Source organism: Neltuma alba, unplaced genomic scaffold (genome assembly GCF_004799145.2).
Source record: "Neltuma alba isolate B1F8T4 unplaced genomic scaffold, ASM479914v2 tig00002165_pilon, whole genome shotgun sequence".
Classification (NCBI taxonomy): Eukaryota; Viridiplantae; Streptophyta; class Magnoliopsida; order Fabales; family Fabaceae; genus Neltuma; species Neltuma alba.
In genome coordinates, this window is record NW_021632765.1 from 384452 (window position 1) to 410448 (window position 25997).

The following is a 25997-nucleotide window of genomic DNA, read 5'->3' on the forward strand; positions in this document are numbered from 1 at the left end:
GCCAACTAAACTTGTGGTGAAAAGCTTAGGTACAGTAAGATATATGCTTTATATGATTTACGCCTTTGAACGGCCACATAAATGAATCTAAGCTAGGATTCTAAAGTGAATCCTAGTTTTAGTTTGCTTCAGGCCACCGTTCTTCGCTATAAAAATAACCCACAAAAGTGTTCACACTTGTCATAAAAGAGAAGTTTAATGGCTGTGATGGGTGAATGGGAAAACTCCAATGGACCCATATGGTGATAAAAATTAAAACCGGCCCTAGCCTTGCCATAAATTGTTGGTGACGCATCAATTGAATTAATGGCTATAACTTGGTGGCTCGGTTCAGTATTCGTACCACCATATCTTTTTTCCATCCCTTCTTCTTTTATTTTCCATCAAATCATTGTAAATTACCAGAGCAACTAGGCATATGCTACAGAAAATTGAGTTGGAAGTTAAGGGTACTCCAGTAATTACCGACAGCCTACATATACTCTTGTCAAAATAATTTCATATCCCATCTATGCCGCTCACCTTTCTTTTCTTCTCCCCCCGCCCATCTCTTCATTTACGAGTCCAAGTCCTTCTCTTTCTACCGTTTCTTTAGTGCTATAAAAGATGAAGACAAGTTACTGCAATCTTTAGTGTGTACTTTTAAGAATGGGTCGATCACCATGCTGTGACAAGGTGGGCTTAAAGAAAGGACCGTGGACTCCCGAGGAAGATCAGAAACTCCTAGCTTATATTGAAGAACATGGCCATGGAAGCTGGCGAGCCTTGCCAGCAAAAGCTGGTGAACTTGCTCTTGCGCTGATTTATTTTTCTCATAAATTTTAGTAAAATGTTTGATGTTTGGAGTGTAGTTTAAGATTTTAATTATCTTGAAACTTCGGCCATCTCGTACTATGTTAGGCCTCCAGAGGTGTGGCAAGAGCTGCAGACTGAGGTGGACCAATTATCTTAGGCCTGATATTAAAAGAGGAAAGTTCAGTTTGCAAGAAGAGCAAACCATCATCCAACTCCATGCTCTACTAGGAAACAGGTTCTGTAACCTTAACCCTTACGAAGTTATCTATATCTATCTATATGTTTGTTGAGTGGTGGGATATATTTTCGCTTAGACTCTCCAGTCCTGAGTAATTCGCCTTGATATTCAGGTCATTCTGTCCGTAGTTTTTTCTATCATGCTGTTTCTGAGTAAATAAATTCCAGATACAAGTTAAATTCATCATGGCATTTTCCTTTTTGATACTTTAATTATCGTTGAGAAATAATAGAATCTCCTTGTACGGTTTGACTGATGAACTTTGGTTTGTGTTCCTATTCCTTGTTTATACTCGTTAAATACACTACTGACTTTCAAATCGGAAGCTACAATTTCTTTATTTTCTACGCGCCCTTGTGCAGTATAGCAATGTTGCGTTGGCCTCTCAGTTTCTTCAATTACCCATATATCGAATCCCCAACAATTTGACATCAAATTTGCTTTCTGCCATATCCATAAATTTACTCTGACATCCAGCAAGTTTGTTTGAGACTGCTTTAAATGCGAAAACGAATGCATGTGAGTCTTTAATGTTCTTAATTCACATGTCATACAATTTGTATTGCTCCTCGGGCATTTTATATATGTTAAATAAAATAAATATTTGCTTGTGGTAATCAAGGTAATGAAAATCAGAGCGGACTACTGAGCTCGACCAAAAATTAGTAGGTGCTTGTTCTGCAGGTTCTGATAGCTCGATTGACTGAAATAGTCATAGTTAGACCAGTCAAACATGGTTTGAATTGTTTTTTCCCCCAGAAAAATATTAAATATAACATTAGAATGGATGAATAATGTAGGATTACTCGTGTAATAGTAATAATGATTTCTGGAATACATGCAGCTTTCCTGTAATATTGCAGGCGTACTGCTAGTTTTGAAAATTCAAAAATCGTTATAGTCACTTTATTTATTTGGATTATAACACTCCGTTTTCATTAGAATTGCAAAATAATTATTAGAAGTTTTTCTGTAGGCTGAATTCCAACCTTTTTCGGCGTATACACCCCTTGAATATTGAGCCTTGTACAATAGCTTTCCTTTGAAAATCCACAAATGATCTCCTAAACTTTCAAACTTACAAAAATAATTCCTCTGTCAATAATTAGCCTATGATCTTACTAATAAAAAATACATGTCAATGACCATGTACTTCCTTTCTTTAGAAAACCTCTTAAATTTTGAATCATAAGTAAGTAATTTTTAAACTTTAACAATATGCAGATAAATCCTTCGCCATATTATATAGATATGCATATTTTTTGAATGGACATGTTATATTTTATCATTGATACAGCAGAAAAGTTAACTGTACGGAGTTCATTTACATAAATATAAAAATTTAGGAGGGCTTATTGATTTCTAAGAATAGAGTGATTAGCTATGCATAAATTGAAAGTCCAAAGGAGCAATATGAAATTCAGCCTATGTTTATTTATTTTCCATGGGTTCTTTTACTATCAATCAATCAAATTAATAATATTAAAAACTCTAGCAACAGTTGCAGCTGCAGACATCGTTGCTAAAAGCGCTCTAGCTCAGCCTCTGGACCTACAGATTTTTCATGAAGCTGAGGCTGGTCGAGTGCTTCGTGACTCTGGCATTACTTAGTTGTTCTTTTTGTTTTTAGCAACTAGCTTTGGTTGTTTTCTTATCAAATTTTTTTTTTTTTTATAAGTCCCAGTTGAATGATTCCAGGTTTTGCTTCTTCTTCTTTTTTTTTCCTTTTTTCTTTGAGTGGTGTGGGGGTTCTATTATGCTTTATTGTCCTGTACTCAGGTGGTCGGCTATAGCCACGCACTTGCCAAAGAGAACAGATAATGAAATCAAGAACTACTGGAATACGCATCTGAAGAAAAGATTAATTCAAATGGGAATTGACCCAGTGACCCACAAACCCAGGAATGAGGCCCTTGTGTCTCGCGACTGTAGCCAATCCAAGACTGCAGCCAACCTTAGCCACATGGCTCAATGGGAGAGTGCTAGGCTTGAAGCTGAAGCAAGGTTGGCCGGAGAATCCAAACTACGTTCATCACTATCATTTACACCTTCATCTTCTGCTTCTGCCTCAACCTCAGCTCACCCAGTTCTCAAGCCCTGGAATAATGTCGGGTGGCTAAAATTCACTGATCAAAGCATTAACGGTGGTGGTGACCTTGAATCTCCAAAGTCTACTCTAACTCTCTCTGAGAACGCCCCACCTATTATGCCTATGATTGAGTTTGTGGGAACTTCTGGTTCTTGTGAGGCAGCAGGAATGGTGAAAGAAGAAGGTGATCAGCGAGAGTGGAACCACAGTAATGGCTTAGAGAATTCAATGTCTTATGCGTCTAGCCTGCATCATGAGTTGACAATTTCCAACACGGAAGGCACATGGACCTCTCAAGAGCCTCTTCTCAGGATCGGTACTAGTGGGGATGTTGTTGCTGAGGATCAGGGATTCACCAATCGGCTGCTTAACACAAACTCTGACGATCGGAGCTTGTCAGATGAGGGCGGAGGAGAGTCTAACAATTGGGATGATAGTGACGGTGGTGCTGGCAGTGGCATCTTGTGTGAAGATATAAGAACTACTGGAACAGCATTCTTAATTTAGTTAACTCTAATTCGCCCCTCATTCCCCCATGTTCTGATTCAAAAGTGTGGGAGACCCATGCATCGCGATTTTCCTTTCCATTATCGTCGTAAGAAGAAGAAATCAGAATCTTTACAGAAAAACGGTAAGTTTGCATAGTGGTTCTCGACTTCTGGTCGCTTTTAGAATTCTCTTAGGAATGCATGCGGTTGTCATCGTTTGAAAACGACCGGGGCTCTAGTGGAAATATCCCGCAAACTAGTCGTTATATTATCACCAAATGTTCATATCAATTTGGCTTGGTTCCACTTTATTTCTGTATCTCTGTGTTTACATCAAAGTGTGGATTCCCCGAGTTCAGCATGTGCTTCTCTAGGAAAACTGAAAGGTGATCATGCGTGTATTGTCTGACTTCTACGATTTGATACTCATCTTGCCCAATAGAGGAAGTATTTAATGCAGACTTTATGGGTTATTGCTGTTAGTTCCAGGTCATATTCTGGCATTTAAAATATTTTCAACCACAACATACTTGCGAATTTGGGTCTATCTATATACATGTTGATCATGCCAAAAATAAAAGATGAATGGATTAAATACATATTTTTTACCCTCCAGATCATCATATTCGAAATCAGTAACTTTGTTTGAAAGTTGGCCGAGGATAGTCTAGCTAATTTCATATACACAATACAGTTAATATGATACTTCTAGCTCAAAATATAACCATCAAATCTTGGAGAGGCGTGAATTTCTTTTATATATTAGTATCAAATTAAATTTATCTAATTATTTAATGCATTTTTCTAATTTCATTCGTGATTAACTGTATATTTCAGTTGTCTCTTTTTTCCATTCATTTTTTCTCATCTTTTTTCCACTCACTTTGATGAAGCAAAGAGTGTGAATATGTGAGAGTAAATACTGAAAGTGTGGTTTGGCCAAACAAAATACAGTGGGAGCGATTAACTTGACTACAAGGGAACTTAACGGAGAACATCCTTATTACGATGTCATAGAAGATGCCAGGAGACTAATAGTTAGTTAATACTGATCTGCTTATTTGGATTTTCATTCTGAGGATTATGTCCACAATACTGATGCTTCAGCTAGATTAGCTCACATTATTTTGGATTTTTTTTTTTTGTAACCACTCTCAACCCCCACCTTCTTGTAAAGAGGTGGTGGTTGATGATAGGTAATGGCCCTGATATATTTTTTCTAAGCAGCCAATTAACATTTTCTAGACTATCTTCCTTCGAGTGCTCCATTTTAAAGATATTTCAGTACATCGAAATACAAAGCTATTCCCTTTCCACTTTCCTTTTAAAAAAAAAAATCTTTGCTTAATTCTTCAAAAGGTAATAGCTATGTTCTTTTTATGATTAATGCAAAAACAAAGCTATGATTGTTGATCGGGGAGGGTATGAAAATCATCTTGGAAACACCTATCTTCTACAGTGTGTAATGTGTTGATCCATCTCTGGTGGCGATGCTCCATCACTGGGTAAATTAAAAATTAGGATTTCTTTCTTAGTAGAGGTGTGACAGTCCACATTGAGTGATTAAAGGATTAACCACAACTATGTAAGTGTGTGGTCACTGGTGAGTCGTTCCAAAGTAGCTTAAACTATTTTGGTGTAAGTGACAAGCCTTCATGAGTAATAAATAGGAAAAATTACATTCAAGTCTCAAGTAAGAGAAATTATTACTCTAAGGTTCCATGAAATCATCAAATAAATGTGAAGTCCCAAGGGACTTGTGGGTAAAAGAATCAAATTATGAAATTACCAAGCTGCCCTTACTAATTAGTTTAGTTGTTAATACATTCCGTGGTAGTTGTTAACATAATTGGTTTAGTTGTCAATGACAAGCATGTAGTGCAAGCGGGCATTAGTTGTTAATACATACTGCAATAGTTGTTAGCATAACCAATTTAGTTGTCAGTGATGAGCATATAGTGCATGTGGACATTAATTGTTAATACATACTATGATAGTTGTTAACACAACTGGTTTAGTTGTCAATGACAAGTGTGCTGTACAAGTGGACATTAGTTGTTAATACATGCCACGATAGTTGTTATCATAATTGGTTTAGCTATCAATGACAAGTACGTAGTGCGGGTAGACATTAGTTGTTAATATATGTTGCAATAATTGTTAATATAACCAATTTAATTGTCAATGACAAATATGCAGTACATGTGGATATTAGTTGTTAATATATGATGCGATAGTTGTTAATATAACTAATTTAATTGTCAATAACAAATGTGCAGTGCATGTGGATATTAGTTGTTAATACATGCTACTATAGTTGTTAATATAACTAGTTTAATTGTCAATGACAAGTGTACGGTGCATATAGACATTAATGGTTATTAATACATGCCATGATATTTGCTAATATAGTTAATTTAGTTGTCAATGACAAGTACATGGTATATATTAATAATAGTTAATATATACTACGATTATTGTTAATATAGTTAGTTTAGTCGTCAATAAAAAATGTGTGGTATAAGTTGATATTAAAGGCCAACATATTTGGAAAGCATCTGTTATATTTCTTTCATATAAGAACACAACTTTTAAATGGTGGATAAGCTCATTTGCAATATGTTGAGAGTTGTATGATAACAAGAACCATGAAAGAATGAGTAGACCATCTCATTAAGTCATACAAAAATTTGTTTGAACCTTGAAAAATCAAATATAAATTTATATGTTATGTCATAATATGATATATAGTTTCAATACAAGCACTCTAAACCTCATTGCAATCATGCATATTCACTATAAAGATTTAATTTAATTTCATGAATAATAACATCAAAAAAATAAATATTTATTACTCAAATAAAGTCATTCCTAGTTACCAAAAAAGACATTCCTTGTTACAATAAAATTCATAAACAATTGAAACATCTATTTTTCTTTTTTTTTTCTTTTTTGCCACAATCCAACCAATCTATTAAACCCCTTTTTTTTTCAACTTATCCATCATATCCTTCATTCTTCTTGTAATATTCATCTGCAAAGAGGGCATTACTAGAAAAGTTCGAGCTACTTTGGCCATCTTTTCTCTGTGTTCTCTTCACCATCTTTTTAACCCCTAAAAAAAATACCCAATTCCATCACATTCAAATATATCTTGATAGCTTAAGTTGATCTCTTTGTCCTCTTTCAACGTCTCCAATTCCTTTTGCCTATAGAAATACCATTTTATCATGGTAAATAATATAGAACAAGATTAGTAATGTTTCTTGAAAAAGATTAGATCAAGTAAATAAAGATGAACAACCTAGAATCCTACTTATATCTACATATCCAAATCAATTTATTTCTACACAATAATTCAATCACAAATGCAGTTCATGATACATTCGGACAAAAAAATTGCTAATCTTCACTACAAATTCAATCACAAGTCAGTATTCCAACAAACAAATTATACCAAGCAAAGCATGAATTATTATGAAAACTCTTTATTCTACCAAGCACTTTCTAAGATAAAAAGCATACTTGATCTGCAATTTTTGAAGCCCCAGCAAGAGGGAGCACGTTATTGAACATTTGTTGGTCTCTTGGATCTTGGTGAGCACGTTACTGATCGTAGAGTGACTCCAATGCATTTTCCATGCCAAGCTACTTGTTTTACGAGAGCAAGACCAGCTTTTGAACCTGACAAAACAACTTTCAACACATATCAATGTTAAAGCTTTAAAAAGAGTAGTCACATGCATGTTAAATTTCCTAGAACTTCATGCCTTCTCTCAGACATCATATAATTGTAATAAACATTATATGATGTCCAAAAGAAGGCATATGTTGTAAGGAATGAAACCAGTAAATTTTATTTAAATTATGCTGTAGTTTCATACCAGTTGACATAACCACCTGAATCTCTCATTAGTGTTAGTTTCACAATAGTTTCATTATCATACGTCTATTACAATAGCCGCCATCAACATAACTATAAATCATCATTCACTGCTAGCAGAAAGTGTCGATTCAACAGTAGATAAAATTGAAATGCTCAGCTATATAGCATCAATTGGCCATGCTAAATTACCCAAAGCATACAAGATGAGAAGTGTAAAGCTTGCATTCATGAGCTCCATTTTAATTTAGTGTATTGCATAATGCAAGAAAATTGTGAAATGCTCTCCTTTATACATAAAACCACCTCACCTAGAGAAGCAAAATCTAACTCTATTTCTTATTACACATGGCAAAAGAAAAAATTGTTGAAGAACACCCTCCATGGCTCCACATATAAAGTACCTTTTAAAATTGAGCATTAGTTATGCAAAATCTGATTAAGATTTAAGGTTTATGATAAAATGTGAAAATTATCAATAAAGATAAATAGCCTACAAAGAAGTTAGTATGGCAACAATTTTAGGTTTTGTTAATTGTAAATAAAACAGGAATCAATCAATAAATGCTATCCAATTTTTTATGAGAAAAGCGATTCACAATGACTTTTTTTAGTTTTAATTATTCTTTCTCACGATTTGATGTCATAATTGTTTTTCTGAAAATAAAGATATGAGGGAGGGCTTCAAAATTCGAGAGTGGGTGAATGGATCCATTACATAAAAATCAGGATCAGCTTTCATAAATACTCATGTCCTCTCACATACAGGTACAAGGATTAAACTCTCTAATCATCTTCAAATACCAACTAGAACTAGTTCATTGGGACAGAGTAGTGAAAAATACGTTACGAAGAAAGCATAGGAATACGTTACCAAACAATTGAAGCTTTTTGAAAGGAAACCTTAGAGGAGTCTGTTTCCGATGGGGATGAACAGAGTAATGGCACTTCAACAGTGTCGAGTTCTCTTTTTCCAACGATGACGGTGACGGTGATGAGCTTGAACAAATTTTTCTTCCAATAAAAGTAGAGAGACTAAAGAATGAATGAGATTCAGGGCTCAATAATGCTGAATGATTTCTTCAAATCAGGGGACCATAAATTGGGGAATCAGGGACCCCGCTTCCTTGTCCATTACTGAGGGTAAGGGTAAGGGCATCTTTTCACAATTCCAATCTTTTACTCCCACATCCCCTAGGACCTATCATATATTTGAAAATTTTTCGGGACTTTTTAGCAGTAATTTTTCGTGTTTGGGACCTGAATGTAATTTTTTCAAATAAATACTCCTAAGAGGAAGATATGTAACAAAGCTCGACCATCAACCCAAATGGACAGTTAATCTAAACTGCACATAGCAAGAATAGCTATGAATTACCGTAAACTTTATGGTCATATCCATATTTTGCATGTAAAGAAGTTTACTTTCACAACTGGAAAAACTTGGTTAAAATCTAGTTTTCTCCTGTTCCTATTTTCATCAATGCCCCTCGCTCACATGAGGTTTAGGGCTTTTTCGCAAACTCTTGTCTCCAGTTTTTGAATTTTGTTATTCACTTTTTCGCTACAAACCATCGACATAACAAACAAACAAAGTGTCGATCCATTTTATTCGTGCAACCCAAGGGAGAGGGGAAATTTTAAAATAGAAAAGACAAATAAGTGCCATGAGTCAGAACTTTTTTTTTTAATCTACGTTTCCCCGAGATTTTGCAGCTCCAAGTTTCAGTTATCTTCTTTTCCCTTCAAATCTCCCCCCCTCTGCCTCTCACTCACCCGCCTGCGCAACTCTTCAGCTCATTTTTTTTGTTGCTAAAGTATAGGTATCTTCTTGTTGGAGGCAATCCTATTTGAGATACTGTCTGGTACTAAATGTGAGCACCTCTCTCTGTGGGAATTCGAATCTTGATTTGCCAAGGTTATGAGGGACTAACTCATTCTGCTAGACCAAACCCATTGGTCTTCGGCGCACTTAACTTTGAAGTCTGGAGATTGAATATTGGAATCCAAAAGGATTTTGAGGCAGCCCAATCCAAATATTGTAATATCCAATAGGCCCAATTAATTTAGCCCATTTTCATGTTGGATTTGTAGTCCATTTAATTATTTTTCAACCAAACACAAAACAGTATGAAGCTAAAGCTCCTGTGATCACATCATCTTGTACGCATGCTCATGTATCATTTGAGTATATTATATATAATTTTACTTAATTTATTTAACAAAAGTACATTAACTTAATTTTAAACTATAATTTAAATAAATCTTTTTCTTTTTTTTTGAAGTTGCATGATAATCCATGCATGACGATAATCTTAATAACTCCTTAAAAAAAAAAAAAGGTCACAGAAGACACATATATAATGATAAACACTTCTAACAGGCTTTATATTCAGGAAAACTAGATTTTAACTAAGTTTTTTATATCTGTTGCCCCTCCTTTGCTCGTAAACAACGTCGTTTCCTATGTGATGTGAAACTCGGGAGTTGCTGAATTAAAAGCGAAGCTGAACGCGAAGTGGCCCTTTGAACCTACCTTCGAAAATCCTGACGAAAATCCATTTTGATTTTCTCATAGTTAGCAGTGAAAATTTTATAATTTAAATTTATGCTTTTATTTTTCAATTTAATGATAAAGTAAAAACATGTCATCTTTTTCCAACATTTTCTAGATTCCCTTTTATTGTTCCGATTCTAAATATAAAACCCATTTTATACAGTGTAAATATTTTATTAGGTAATTTTTTTGGCTGGAGTTCTAGATTCCCGAGTAGTGATCTTTTAGAGAGTTTCATGGTTCAAAATACGTCATTTAGCTGGCCCAAAAAAAAAACATATCATTCTATAAGAGTTTGTGAAATATTGATTATTCCAAAAATACTAATTTCTTGGTGAGATAGTGATACAGATTTAATTAATTAATTTTCTTTTGTTAGTTATTTTATTTTGTTAACTACCCACTAACCCACTTATTGATTTTTCATTTTAATTATTTTATTTAAAATTAAGTTATAAGTACCCTAGGTTTCTATCATGTAAGCAGACTTGGCTTTATTAAACGTATCAGATAGTTTTCTTCTACTCCCGTTCTTGTCTCTGCTCTTCCTTTCTCTCTAATACTCTTCTCTGATCTCCCTTCTCTTCCTCTTTCTCCTTTCTGTTTTACATCAGATAGTTAAAGGTAATTTATATCAATGATTCGAGAGAATATTAATTAAGATTTTTTATTCATTCTCTAATTAATTAATTTGGGAGTCATGAGAGAAATTAGAGAAGGTATCCCTCCATCTTCAAACATAAGTCACATTGTGGGAATATATTTTTTATTATCAAAATATAAGCCATTTTAATTTGTAGAGTATCAAGAATATTTGATGTTATCTATATATAATGCATTTGGTCCCTATAATATACGACATTTTGTGAAATCTCGTAAAGCATTTATGAATGATTTCTTAGAAATAACCATACACCTCCTCAAAAGCACACACTTTAAAGGTAGAAATTACAGGAGTTAAGAGTGCTAAACAAAACAAAGGTAAAGGGTTTAATCGAGGGAGATAAAAAGGTGCGTGTGTGTATATACACACCAAATTAAAAAAATGAAGGAGAATTTTACATTCCTGCAAAATAGTTTTTTTTCCCCTTGTAAATATGCGTTTATTTATGGATCATATTGTTATTTAAATATATAAGATTATTTCCTACAATTCCGAAAACACAGTAATGTCTCAGTAGAATTAAAGATTACACCATATGAGTGAGGTAGTTATCATCCGTACGTGTAGATAGAGCAGAACCACGTTGTGCAGTTCATATAGCTGACTCGATCCGATCATGGGGGAGGATTTTGTCATCATGCTTGCGTGTTAAGACACACTATTCTATTTACAGTCTTGTAATAATCAAGTAGCGGAGTGGCATGTCAATATCCATATCCTCCTCCAATACTTAATATAACACCTATTATAATTTGATTAGATTAAGAAAGTTAGATAAGTTAGTTAATATAAGAAATATGATATATTTTTCCTAAAATACTATAATTATCTTTCTTAATATTCTCTCTCTCTATCCTACTTGATTATGGTTGAAGGAGTATCAATAAGGGTAATTTAAAAAATTAATATCATCAAAATTGAGTCCTGTATTAAGAACTAGAGGAGTAATTAATATCATCACTTTCATTAATACATAAGTGGGATTGCGTCATTGGATGATGAGTTTGGGATCATATTGAAAAGAAATCAAGTGGTTGGTCGTCGTCCCAGAATTGAGCCAGGAATTTGCTGTTTTCCTCTGATCTCAAACACCAAAAGCTGTCTTCATCGTTGCCTTTGTTCATGACGTCGTCATCAAGCAATAAACTCTCCCACCACTCCTTCTTCTCTGCTGAAGAATCCCTACCTACCCCCGCCACTTCACTACTCTCACTCTTCCTGTTCTTACTGTCACTGTCATCACTCGCCATTATAGCCTTGTCTGATCTCCAACTACTTTGTTCACTTTTATGAGTATCGTTATTATCACAAGTATTCGCAGCTCCTTCTTCAGATGATAATCCCTCTCTACTCGGCCTTGACCAGTTTCTGGACAAAGTCAGAGGTCGGGGCCTTATGACTTTGTGGCTTTTCATCATGCTGGTCGCCTCTTGTTTCTCCTCAGACCGTTGCAGCTTCTTTCGTATGTGGGTGTTCCAGTAATTCTTCACGTCATTTGATGTTCTTCCAGGAAACCTCGCAGCAATCAGCGACCATCTGCGCGCGCGCGCGCGCGCACACACAAATATGAAGCACTAGTCCACATCATTATCACTGTTCTAAAAGCAAATATGCTCATTTTGTGCACCCTTAATAATAATTAATGACCATGCATATGGTAGGATTAGCTTGTTTGTTTCGTCAATAATATATTGTTTATGTGAAGAGTCATTTCAACACAAATAATGTTCGAATCTATTACAGTAGTATTCAGCAGATCAGATAAACTTTTGGTCCGGACAAAAGGCGAAAACGTAACACCTGTTTCCTAGGAGTCTATGGAACCTCATTATCATATCAGCTTCATCCTCAGTGAAGTTTCCTCTCTTGATGTCTGGCTTTAAGTAGTTTACCCACCTCAGTCTACAACTTTTCCGGCATCTATTCAAGCCTGCAAAATGCAGCAACGAGTAGATTAAATAAACTCTAATTAGTACGCATATCATACGTATGTAAATAATAGAAACAGATAGGTTTGTTAATCACCTGCTCTTTGAGGAACTAGGCGCCATTTTCCTTCACCGTGACGTTGGATGCATGCTCTTAGAAGATCGTCTTCTTCTTCAGACCACGTGCCTTTTCTTATTCCTGAGGGAATCTCCATAATAATATATCAAGATATCTGTATAATCTCAAATGATGAGTAGCATTTTGCTTCTTCTTGGTTTTGATTTAAGTAAGTATATTAAGAGATACACATGCCTCCACGCTATATATAAATCATGAGCACCATACTAGGCTACCACGTGCCCAGCAAGCTAAGCACATGCAAAGACTTGGAGAGGAACGTAACGTCTGGCCACCCTTGTGTCCACAGAAACCATAAAGACTTTCATGCAGCAGAGAAGTGTCATGCGATACGATTCTTCGCAATATCATTTATTAGCTAGTTACATTTATTTGACTGATGTACGTAATAATGCATCTTCATCATATTCCATTTTCAATGCTAAGAAAAAGCTTCAAAATCTGGAATACTACCACCACTAGTCCTTAATATAAAACACAGTTGAATAATTTAGAGATAGTAAGAAAGTTATTAAATCACTTTAAAATATTTATATTTATTTTTTTTAAAGCTAATTTGACTCACTTATAAATTAATATACAATATAACAATATACATAAGTATTTAAAAAAAATCATGTATGCAATAGAAAAGTGTCATGCGAGATGATTCTTCGCAATATCTTATCATTTATTAGCCAATTACAATTATTTGACTGATGTACGTAATAATAGCATCTTCATCAGATTGCATTTTCAATTTGGTTTGGTTCCACTTTATTTCTGCATGTCTGTGTTTACATCAAAGTGTTGATTCCCCAAGTTCAGCACGTGCTTCTCTAGGAAAACTGAAAGTTGATCATGCGTGTATTATCTGACTTCTACGATTTGATACTCATCTTGTCCAATAGAGGAGGAGGTATTTAATGCAGACTTTATTGGTTATTGCTGTTAGTTTCAGGTCATATTCTGGCATTTAAAAGATTTTCAACTACAACAAACTTGTGAATTTGGGTCTATCTATATACATGTTGATCGTGCCAAAAATAAAAGATGAATGCATTAAATGCATATTTTTTTACCCTCCTGATCATCATATTCGAAATCAGTAACTTTGTTTGAAAGTTGGTTGAGGATATTCTAGATAACTTCATACACATAACAACACAGTTAATATGATACTTCTTCTAGTTCAAAATATAACCATCAAATCTTGGAGAGGCTTGAATTTTTTTATTTATAAGTATCAAATCAAGTTTGTCTAATTATTTAATATATTTTTGTCATTTTATTCGTGATTAACTGTATATTTCAATGGTCTCTTTTTTCAATTCATTTTTTCCTCATCTTTTTCCCACTCACTTTCTCTCCCATTTATACTCTTCAGTAGTAAAGGCATTTTAAAAAAATAGGTTGCACTTTTTACATATTTATTGTCTTTAAATAATTTTAACCAACTTTTTGAGTAGCATAATTTAATTATTTGGTGCTTATACCCAAGTAAAAATAAAATATTGACTAATGACTGAGTCCTTTGATAAATCAATCGAAAAAGGCTTGATCTCATAATTCGAACCAAAGCATTTATGGCCGATCAAGGCATGGCAAAATATCCACAGCTCTTCAAGCAGTAATTCTATAGAATCCATCACTCGAATATAGCCACTGTCTTGATCGGGTGATATTTCTTGAATACTACCTCTTGTCCTCAATACTAGGTTTAGTATTAAGGACCGGAGGTAGTATTAAGCTAACCTGATAAATGCATGTATGAAAAAAGTGATATTCGTGCCCTGAACATAATAATATAAAAATTTAGGAGGGCTTATTGATTTCTAAGAATAGAGTGATTAGCTCTGCATAAATTGGAAGCCCAACGGAGCAATATAAAATGCAGCCTATGTTTATTTATTTTCCATGGGTTCTTTTACTATCAATCAAATTAATAATATTAAAAACTCTAGCAACAGTTGCAGCTGCAGACATCCTTGCTAAAAGCGCTCTAGCTCGGCCTCTGGACCTACAGATTTTTCATGCTGCTGAGGCTAGTCGAGTGCTTTGTGACTCTGGCATTACTTGGTTGTTCTTTTTTTGTTTGTAGCTTTGGTTCTTTCCTTATCATTTTTTTTTAAAAAAAAGTCCCAGTTGAATGATTCCAGGTTTTGCCTTTTTTTTTTTTGGAGTGGTGTGGGGGTTCTATTATGCCTTATTGTCTTGTACTCAGGTGGTCACCTATAGCCATGCACTTGCCAAAGAGACCAGATAATGAGATCAAGAACTAGTGGAATATGCATCTGAAGAAAAGATTCACCAAAATGGGAATTGACCCAGTGACCCACAAACCCAGGAATGAGGCCCTTGTGTCTAGCGCCGGTAGCCAATCTTAGCCACATGGCTCAATGGGAGAGTGCTAGGCTTGAAGCTGAAGCAAGGTTGGCCAGAGAATCCAAACAACGTTCATCGCTATCATTTACACCTTCATCTTCTGCTTCTGCCTCAACTTCAGCTCACCCAGTTCTCAAGCCTTGGAATAATGTCGGGTGGCTAAAATCCACTGATCAAAGCATTAACAGTGGTGGTGACCTTGAATCTCCAAAATCTACTCTAACTCTCTCTGAGAACGCCCCACCTATTATGCCTATGATTGAGTTTGTGGGAACTTCTGGTTCTTGTGAGGCAGCAGGAATGGTGAAAGAAGGTGATCAGCGAGAGTGGAACCACAGTAATGGCTTAGAGAATTCAATGTCTTATGCGTCCAGCCTGCATCATGAGTTGACAATTTCCATTGCGGAAGGCACATGGACCTCTCAAGAGCCTCTTCTTAGGATTGGTACTGGTGGGGATGTTGTTGCTGGGGATCAGGGATTCAACAATCTGTTGCTTAACACAAACTCTGACGATCGTAGCTTGTCAGAGGAGGGCGGAGGAGAGTCTAACAATTGGGATGATAGTGACGGTGGTGGTGGTGGTGCTGGCAGTGCCATCTTGTGTGAAGATGATAAGAACTACTGGAACAGCATTCTTAATTTAGGGTGTGTTTAAGGGGGTGTTTGGATAGAAACTAAACCATGGTTTCAGAAGTGCTTTTACGGATTACAAAGTAAATATGTGGAGGAGGTTACCTCGTTTTGCAGAAAAGTGATTCTGAAACCTAGGTTTTGGTTTTGCCAAACACCCCCTTAGATAGAAACCAAACTATGGTTTCAGAAGTACTTTTACGGATTACGAAATAAATATGTGGATGAGATTATCTCGTTTTGCGGAAAAGTGCTTCTGAAACCACGGTTTTGGGATACCCAAACAGGCCCTTAGTTAACTCTAATTGGCCCCCTCATTCCCTCATGTTCTGATTCAAAAGTGTGGGAGACCCATGCATCGTGATTTTCCTTTCCATTATCGTCGTAAGAAGAAGAAATCAGAATCTTACAGAAGAACGGTAAGTTTGCATAGTGGTTCTCGACTTCTGGTCGCTTTTAGAATTCTCTTAGGAATGCATGCAGTTGTCATTGTTTGAAAACAACCAGGGCTCCAGCGGAAATATCCCGCAAACTAGTCGTTATATTATCACCAAATGTTCATATCAATTTGGTTTGGTTCCACTTTATTTCTGTATCTCTGTGTTTACATCAAAGTGTGGATTCCCCGAGTTCAGCACGTGCTTCTCTAGGAAAACTGAAAGTTGATCATGCGTCTATTGTCTGACTTCTACGATTTGATACTCATCTTGTCCAATAGAGGAAGTATTTAATGCAGACTATATGGGTTATTGCTGTTAGTTTCAGGTCATATTCTGGCATTTAAAACATTTTCAACCACAACATACTTGCGAATTTGGGTCTATCTATATACATGTTGTTCATGCCAAAAATAAAAGATGAATGCATTAAATGCATATTTTTCACCCTCCAGATCATCATGTTCGAAATCAGTTAACTTTGTTTGAAAGTTGGCTGAGGATAGTCTAGCTAATTTCATATACACAACACAGTTAATATGATACTTCTTCTAGCTCAAAATATAACCATCAAATCTTGGAGAGGCTTGGATTTATTTTATCTGTTAGTATCAAATTAAATTTATCTAATTATTTATCTAATTATTTAATGCATTTTTCTCATTTTATTCGTGATTAACTGTATATTTCAGTTGTCACTTTTTTTCCATTCATTTTTTCTCATCTTTTTTCCACTCACTTTGATGAAGCAAAGAGTGTGAATATGTGAGAGTAAATACTGACAGTGTGGTTTGGCCAAACAAAATAGTGTGGGAGCAATTAACTTGACTACAAGGAAACTTAACGGATATCATCCTTATTACGATGTCATAGAAGATGCCAGGAGACTAATAGTTAGTTAATATCTGATCTGCTTATTTGGATTTTTAATCTAAGGATTATGTACACAATACTGATGCTTCAGCTAGATTAGCTCACATTATTTTGGATTTTTTTGGTAACCACTTTCAACCCCCACCTTCTTGTAAGGAGGTGGTGGTTGATGATAGGTAATGGCCCTGATATATATTTTTTCTAAGCAACCAATTAACACTTTCTAGACTATCTTCCTTAGAGTGCTCTTTTTTAAAGATATTTCAGTACACCAAAAAAAAAAAACTATTCCTTTTCCAGTTCGCTTTTCTTTTCTTTTCTTTTTTTCCAAATCTTTGCTTAATTCTTCAAAAGGTAATAGCTTTGTTCTTTTATGATTGATGCAAAAACAAAGCTACGATTGCTGCTCAGGGGAGTATGAAATTCATCTTGGAAACACCTATCTTCTACAGCATGTCGACCCATCTCTGGTAGCAATGCTTCATCGCTGGGTAAATTAAAAATTAGGATTTCTTTCTTACTAGAGGCGTGACAGTCCACATTGAGTGATTAAAGGATTAACCACAACTATGCAAGTATGTGGTGATTGGTGAGTCTTCCAAAGTAGCTTAAACTATTTTGGTGCAAGTGACAAGCCTTTCTGTTTAATTAATGTAGACTCTAATCTAATGATCTAATATTCCTCAGAGGAAGATATGTAACAAAGCTCGACCATCAACCCAAATGGACGGTTCATCTAAACTACACATAGCAAGAATAGCGGTGAATTACCGTAAACTTTATGGTCATATCCATATTTTGCACGTAAAGAAGTTTAGTTTCACAACTGACAAAACTTGGCTAAAATCTAGTTTTCCGGAACATAAAGCCTATTCCCGTTTTCATCAATGCCACTCGCTCACATGAGGTTTAGGGCCTTTTCGCAATCTCTTGTCTGCAGTTTTCGAACTTTGTTAAAACATATGTGTAACAAAAATTCACTTTTTCGCTACAGACCATCGACATAACAAACAAAGAAAATGCCGATCCATTTTATTCGTGCAACCCAAGGGAGAGGGGAAAATTTAAAATAGAAAAACGAATAAGTGCCATGTATCAGAACTTTTTTTTTTTTAATCTACATTTTTACACCCATTGCACTCATCCTCAAGCTCAGAAATGTGAAAAGAGAATAGCAATCCTCAACTATTTACACAGACCATTAAAGAGTCAGAAATCTTACAGGAAAAAAAAAATGATAACAAAAAAATGCACCTCGCTAAACTTCAGTGATCCAGCCAAACAAAAACAAGCCACACGGATTGGAGTTCCCCGAGATTTTGCAGCTCCAAGCTTCGGTCATCTTCTTTTCCCTTCGAATCTCTCCCTCTCCGCCTGTTAGCGTCGGTTTCTTACGAAGAAGATGAGAATGAAAAAAATTTAGTTAAAGTATATATATATGATCTTAAAAAATATATTTTTAGTCATCTAATTCTAATTTTTTAAAAAAAAAATAACATTAGGATTTTAAATATTATTAAAATATTCTCAAATACTAATATATTAGGTTTAATTTTCAAAATATCTATATTTGTTATAGAAATCATCGATTTTAAGATTAAAAGACTAAATGTTTGTTTTTTTAAAGTTAAAAGACCAAATTAAAACTTTATACAAAATTAAAAGATCAAATGTATACTTTAACTAAAAATTTAATAAGCTCAATTTTAAAAATAGTGTTAAAAATTTTAATTAATTTTTATTATTGTTTTATTTTTTATTTTATTTATAAATGATTTTCAACATATTTTATATAAAAAAATTTTAAATTTTATTAAAATTTATTAAAATTTAATAATTTTTTAATTTTAGTTCTATTTAACGTATATTATATCTTATCTAAATAAAATAAAATAAATAATAAATAAATAGTAAAATTGTATATTTATATATAAAAAATTTCTCAGTATCTCATAAATAGGATAAAATATTTTTTATCTTATAAATAGGACCTGAGGAGTATATTACTTTTTTTATTAAAATTTTAAAATCTCACTTTTTAATTTTTTTAATAATTTTTAAAAAAATTTTTTCCTTCCATTACCCTCTTGCCAAACAGTATTTTAGGGATTGAATATTGGAATCCAGAAAGATTTTGCGCCAGCCCAATCCAAATAATGGATATCCAATAGGCCCACTAAATTTAGCCCATTTTCATGTTCGAGTAGTAGCCCATTTAATTATTTTTCAACCAAAACACAAAACAGTATGACGCCGAAGCTCCTCTGATCACGTCATTTTATACGCATGCTCACGGATCATTTGAGTATATTATATATAATTTTATTAATTTATTTAACAAAAGTACATCAACTTAATTTTAAAATATAATTTAAATAAATCTTAATTTTTTTGAAGTTGGATGATAATCCATGCATGACGATAATTTAAACAACTCATAGAAAAAAGAGTCACAGAAAATATAAAACCTATTTTATAGTGTAAATTTTTTATTAAGTAATTTTTTTTGCCGGAGTTCTAGATTCCCGAGTAGTGATCTTTTTACAGAGTTTCATGGTTCAAAATACGTCATTTAACTGGCCGGAAAAAAAAATATATCATTCTACAAGAGTTTATGAAATATTGATTATTCCAAAAATACTAATTTCTTGGTGAGATAGTTAAAGGTAGTTTATATCAAAGATTCAGAGAATATTAATTAAAATTTTTTTATTCATTCTCTAATTAATTAATTTGGGAGTCATGAGAGAAATTAGAGAAGGCATCCCTCCATCTTCAAACATAAGTCACATTTTGGGAATATATTTTTTATTATCAAAATATAAGCCATTTTAATTTGTAGAGTATCAAGAATATTTAATGTTATCTATATCTAATGCATTTGGTCCCTATAATATACGACGACATTTTGTGAAATCTGGTCAAGCATTTATGAATTATTTCTTAGAAATAACCATACACCTCCTCAAAAGCACACACTTTAAAGAGATAAAAAGGTGCGTGTGTGTATATACACACCAAATTAAAAAAATGAAGGAAAATTTTACATTCCTGCAAAATAGTTTTTTTTTCATGTAAATAATCACCATGCGTTTATTATGGATTGTATCAATAATCATATTTAATTATTGTTATTTAAATATATAAGATTATTTCCTACAATTACGAAAATACAGTAGTGTCTCAGTAGAATTTTAAAGCTATCATCCGTACGTGTAGATTGAGCAGAACCACGCTGTGCAGTTTCACATAGCTGACTCGATCCGATCATGGGGGAGGATTTTGCCGTCATGCTTGCGTGCTAAGACACAGTATTCTATTCAGAGTCTTGTCCTACTTCCTATCCTAATTATAAGAGTAGTTGACTAATTTAAAAGATTAAGAAAAAAAAAGTTAAGTTAGTTATTTGTAATAAATAGGTGTTGTTTTTTCTAAAATGTCCCTACTAATCAAATGTATTGGCTAGAACTACCATTGTTAAAAAGACTATCTTGAAAAAAATGTACAAATATTAGAGATAAATGGATTAGTGTTTTATTTAGTACCAAAATAAAAGTCAAATGAGATCTTATTAAAGACTGGAGATAATAGTAACAAGGAAGTCGCAGAGTGGCATGTCAATATCCATAGAATTAATATCATCACTTTCATTAATACATAGGTGGGATTGAGTCATTGGATGATGAGTTGGGGATCATATTGAAAAGAAATCAAGGGGTTGGTGGTTGGTCGTCGTCCCAGAATTGAGCCAGAAATTTGTTGTTTTCCTCTGCGCTCAAACACCAAAGCTGTCTTCTTCGTTGCCTTTGCTCATGACGTCGCCATCAAGCAATAAACAAAATCACTAGCTATGTGCTGTGAGTACTGCTTTGTAGCTCACATAGGTTCATCTCGTCGGTAACTAATACAAGTCCTAGATTTATATCTTCTTCTCCTAATTCTGAATACTCAATATCAAACTCCTTCCATTCTGGAGAATCAACAGGATGCCGAAACTTGCCATCTTTAATCTTTTCCTCCATATGCCATCTTAAATTTCTCGCATCTTCTAAATTACTATACAAATGTCTGAATCTCAGCACAATAGAAAAATACCATAATGCCTGCTTCGGGCTCTCCCTATTTTTTTGGTAACGTGATGCATTACACTTAGGACACTCGGTTAGTGATTTATATTCCTTTCTAAACAAAATACAATTACTGGGGCAAGCGTGTATCTTCTCATAGCTGAGGCCAATAGAGCGCAAAACTTGCTTTGCATCATATGTTTTGTTTGGAAGCTCGTTTTTGTTGGTAGTATTTGTTTAACAAGCGAAAGTAGTTTTGTGAAACTTGTGTCGTTCCACCCATTTTTTGCCTTCAAATTATACAGTTTCAAAATTGCAGACAATTTTGTAAAGTCCGTACAACTTTCATATAGAGCTGTCTCAACATCATACTTCAATCTGTCAAACATTTCTGAACAATCCTCAAGTTCTTGTTCAATCGCATTGGCCATATCCTCAAGACGGTCAGGTTCACATGTACTTGTGTCAAAATTAGATGATTCACAACTTTTATTATGCCCTCGACTACTATTACTCGCATCTCTTGTCTCTCCGTGCTTTGTCTAACACTAATAACTTTGATCGATTCCATTAATAATTAAGTGGCTCTCACAAACAAATGGCGAAACCCACTTCAGAAAGCAACACTTAAGACAGGGGTAAATAATCCTATTGTGATCATCAGCGTGCTCAACTGCAAATTTAATAAAATCTTCTACCCCTTCCTAATATTTCTTTGATAAACGATTAGTGGAATCCATTCCTTATCCGTAGTCCCCAACTAAGATGAATCATTTAGGGAAAATGTGATCAGCGACTTAAAGACATTTTGAGAATTAAACAAAAATAAGAAGTCAATGCATGAGGCACTATTGATCACATTTATCCCTTTTTAATTCTACTTATTAACAATTAGTAATTCTAGTTGTTAACAATAGTAATTCAACAAAAATTCACTTTGACTTTAGTTTGAATAATATTTTACTACTACTAATATGCTATTCCAATTGAAAAAAATTTGACAATATAATGGCTTATAACTTAGCATTTTTCAAGCTTTATGCTCTCTATTTTGCGTCAAATAAAGTCTTAAGAAGCAAACCATTAGACAATTTCAATAACAACATCCAAGTTAATTAACATTCAATAATTTAGAAAAACATAAAACATAGGCCATCAATTTAATTTCAATTACAAAAACAGAATTTATGGCAAAAGAGTATGGAAAAAGCAAACATATAGGTGCCATTTCATTCAACCTGCGTCTTACGCACCTTAGGGGGTCAAAATCAACAAAATTCATAAACTAAGGATTGTAGTGACCTAAAACCTGGGGTTTTCTCAAAAGAGCCTTATACAATGACTATCTAGGAAACTAAATGCCTAGATGAAGTTAAAAATAAGATTGGGGTTTGCAAGGCACTTTAAGTAGAATAAACAATGTAATGAAAGGAATATTTTTGGATTTTTGAAAATGAAATAAAGTAGAATTTACCGACAGAATTCTATAAACCCGCATCTTAAATCAAATTTACCAACAAAATTATCCATCACTTAGACATACTTAATAACTCAATATCACAAAACTCAATCCAAATGCTTAAATTGACAAACAAGCTTTAAGTACATAAATCAATCCAAATCACAGTAACTAGCTCTGAAAAATATATCATCAAAATCTCAACTAAACCAATACAATGATAATCCTAACGGCCCTATTGTTCAGATGGAGAGAAGAACCTATGACTAGCTTTTTCAGGAAATTTCCAAACGAACAATTTCAACAAAATCTTTCAATTTCTTATTTTACGAATGTATAAAAATGGCTATAACAGAGTTTGTTATTCGTATTAACAGCTACTTTAGGAAGAATGTATTTATGCGGTTATACAAGTTCAAGATGATCAAAGTGCATCCTAAAAACACTAAGGAGCTGTTTGATTCAAGGAAAGTCTAGCTCAGGAAATAGAAAATCCAGATTTTTTGTTGATCGAACATGGGAAAAAAAAAAAAACCATCCTCCTCAATCAAATAGAGAAATAGTTTGATAATAGAGCAAAAATAATTGCTCATCCTATCATTCAGTTTCAACTAAAAGCATTTGGAAAAAACACTACCAACCTGAAGCTGCAGGCTATGATAATGGAGGAAGACACATAGTGCGATGAGGCAAAAATGAAGGAGGAGCACCACAGAGAGCAACAATGATGGAGGATGAACCACAAAAACCAAAGAGAAAGACCAAAAAATGAGGTGGGGATGGCAGATTATAGATCTATGAGGTCTGGGCAGAGCTTGGGAAGAAGAAGGGCACTTGAAATTTCAAACCAAAGTCGAGCGAAATGAACAGATTAGGGTTTTTTTTTTAAGACAATACTTGATGGTTTTTCAATAAAACCGACGAGTATTCTTAACAAATACTTGACAGTTTCATTGAAAAACCGTCAAGTATTATTAAACTTGTCGGTTATAAAGGAATCGTCAAATATTTGTTAAGAATACTTGACGGTTCTTTCAAGTATTCTTAAAAAATATTTCACAGTGCCTTTAAAAACTAAAACTATCAATTTTTACTCTTATTTGATGGTTTTATTTATAACCATCAAGTATGATGCGCCAAGTATTTCTCATTCTATAGTAGTGCTAGTTCACCGGTTTTTCCGGTTGAACCGGCCAGTCTGATCTGGTTTGGTTTTTTTCTTCTTATATTTTTTAAAAATAATCACACACCTCCTCGAAAGCACACACTTTAAAGGTAGAAATTACAGGAGTTAACGGTGCTAAACAAAACAAAGGTAAATGGTTTAACCTAGAGAGATAAAAGGGGTGTGTGTCTGCACCAAATTGAAAAAAAAAAAAAAAAGAAAAGAACGAAAAGTACACATTCCTGCAAAATAGTTTTTTTTTAATAAATAATCACCATGCTTTTATTTATGGGTTATATCAATAATCGTATTTAATTATTGCAATTTAAATATATAAGATTATTTCCTACAATTCCGAAAAGACAGTAGTGTCTCAGTAGAATTTTAAAGATTACTCCATATGATTGATGCAGCTATCATCCGTACGTGTAGATAAAGCAGAACAACGTTGTGTATTTCCTATAGCTGACTCGATCCGATCATGGGGGAAGATTTTGTCATCACGCTTGCGTGTTAAGACCCAATATTCTATTCACAGTCTTGTAATAATCAAGTCGCGGAGTGGCATGTCAATATCCATAATTAATATCATCACTTGCATTAATACACAGGTGGGATAGCGTCATTGGATGATGAGTTTGGGATCATATTGAAAAGAAATCAAGCGGTTGGTGGTTGGTCGTCGTCCCAGAATTGAGCCAGAAATTTGCGAATTCCTCTGCGCCCAAACACCAAAAGCTGTCTTCTTCGTTGCCTTTGTTCATGACGTCGTCATCAAGCAACAAACTTTCCCACCACTCCTTATTCTCTGATGAAGAATCCCTACCTACCCCCGCCACTTCACTACTCTCACTCTTCCTATTCTTACTGTCACTGTCATCACTCGCCATTATAGCCTTGTCTGATCTCCAACTACTTTGTTCACTTTTATGAGTATCATTATTATCACAAGTATTCGCAGCTCCTTCTTCAGATAATCCCTCTCTACTCGGCCTTGACCAGTTTCTGGACAAAGTCAGAGGTCGGGGCCTTATCACTTTGTGGCTTTTCATCATGCTGGTCGTCTCTTGTTTCTCCTCAGACCGTCGCAGCTTCTTTCGTATGTGGGTGTTCCAGTAATTCTTCACGTCATTTGATGTTCTTCCAGGAAACCTCGCAGCAATCAGCGACCATCTGCGCGCGCGCGCACACACACACATATAAATATGAAGCAATAGTCCACATCATTAGCACTGTTCTAAAAGCAAATATATATATGCTCATTTTGTGCACACTTAATAATAATTAATGACCATGCATATGGTAGGATTAGGTTGTTTGTTTCCTCATGTACTACCTTATAATGTATTGTTTATGTGAAGAGTCATTTCGACACGAATAATGTTCGAATCTATTACAGTAGTATCCAGTAGATCAGATAAACTTTTGGTCCGCACAAAAGGCGAAAACGTAACACCTGTTTCCCAAGAGTCTATGGAACCTCATTATCATATCAGCTTCATCCTCAGTGAAGTTTCCTCTCTTGATGTCTGGCTTTAAGTAGTTTATCCACCTCAGTCTACAACTTTTCCGGCATCTATTCAAGCCTGCAAAATGGAGCAACGAGTAGATTAAATAAACTCTAATTAATGGGCATATCATATGTATATAAATAACATACACAGATAGATTCATTAATCACCTGCTCTTTGAGGAACTAGGCGCCATTTTCCTTCACCGTAACGCTGGATGCATGCTCTTAGAAGATCATCTTCTTCTTTAGACCACGTGCCTTTTCTTACTCCTGAGGGAATTCTTACTCCTGAGGGAATCTCCATAATAATATATCAAGATATCTATATAATCTCAAATGATGAGTAGTATTTTGCTTCTTCTTGGCTTTGATTTAAGTAAGTATATTTAAGAGATACAAATGACATGCATCCCGCTATATATAAATCATGAGCACCATGCTAGGCTACCACGTGCAGAACATGCTAAGCACATGCAAAGACTTGGAGAGGAACGCAACGTGTGGCCACCCTTGTGTCCACAGAACCATGAAGACTTCGATTCACTAGTTCTGATAAGGCTGGAATTGACTTTTTTATGCAACAGAGAAGTGTCAGCGATTCTTCACAATATCTTACCACCTCTGGTATACTGCCTCTGATCCTTAATATAAGATCCTGTTTGATTTTAGTTTGGTTCTAATTATAAAACCGAATCTATTTTATCTC

General features: G+C 34.4%; 3 protein-coding genes and 1 pseudogene across 3 annotated transcripts; 2 read left to right on the forward strand and 2 right to left on the reverse strand.

The window, feature by feature from the left end:
• Positions 1–574: 574 nt before the first annotated feature.
• On the forward strand, positions 575–3629 carry LOC114718725 (transcription factor MYB16-like). Its single transcript, XM_028904145.1, has 3 exons — positions 575–781; positions 901–1030; positions 2813–3629. The coding sequence occupies exons 1-3, from the start codon at positions 649–651 to the stop codon at positions 3627–3629; spliced, it is 1080 nt and encodes a 359-aa protein (XP_028759978.1). The 5' UTR covers positions 575–648.
• Positions 3630–11724: 8095 nt separating this feature from the next.
• LOC114718498 (transcription factor WER-like) lies at positions 11725–12857 on the reverse strand. Its single transcript, XM_028903834.1, has 3 exons — positions 12740–12857; positions 12515–12644; positions 11725–12250 (listed from the first exon to the last, which is right to left on the reverse strand). The coding sequence occupies exons 1-3, from the start codon at positions 12855–12857 to the stop codon at positions 11725–11727; spliced, it is 774 nt and encodes a 257-aa protein (XP_028759667.1).
• Positions 12858–14961: 2104 nt separating this feature from the next.
• On the forward strand, positions 14962–15802 carry LOC114718506 (transcription factor MYB106-like; annotated as a pseudogene).
• Positions 15803–24422: 8620 nt separating this feature from the next.
• On the reverse strand, positions 24423–25595 carry LOC114718514 (transcription factor WER-like). The gene is made up of 3 exons (XM_028903858.1): positions 25460–25595; positions 25235–25364; positions 24423–24951 (listed from the first exon to the last, which is right to left on the reverse strand). The coding sequence occupies exons 1-3, from the start codon at positions 25593–25595 to the stop codon at positions 24423–24425; spliced, it is 795 nt and encodes a 264-aa protein (XP_028759691.1).
• Positions 25596–25997: the final 402 nt, after the last annotated feature.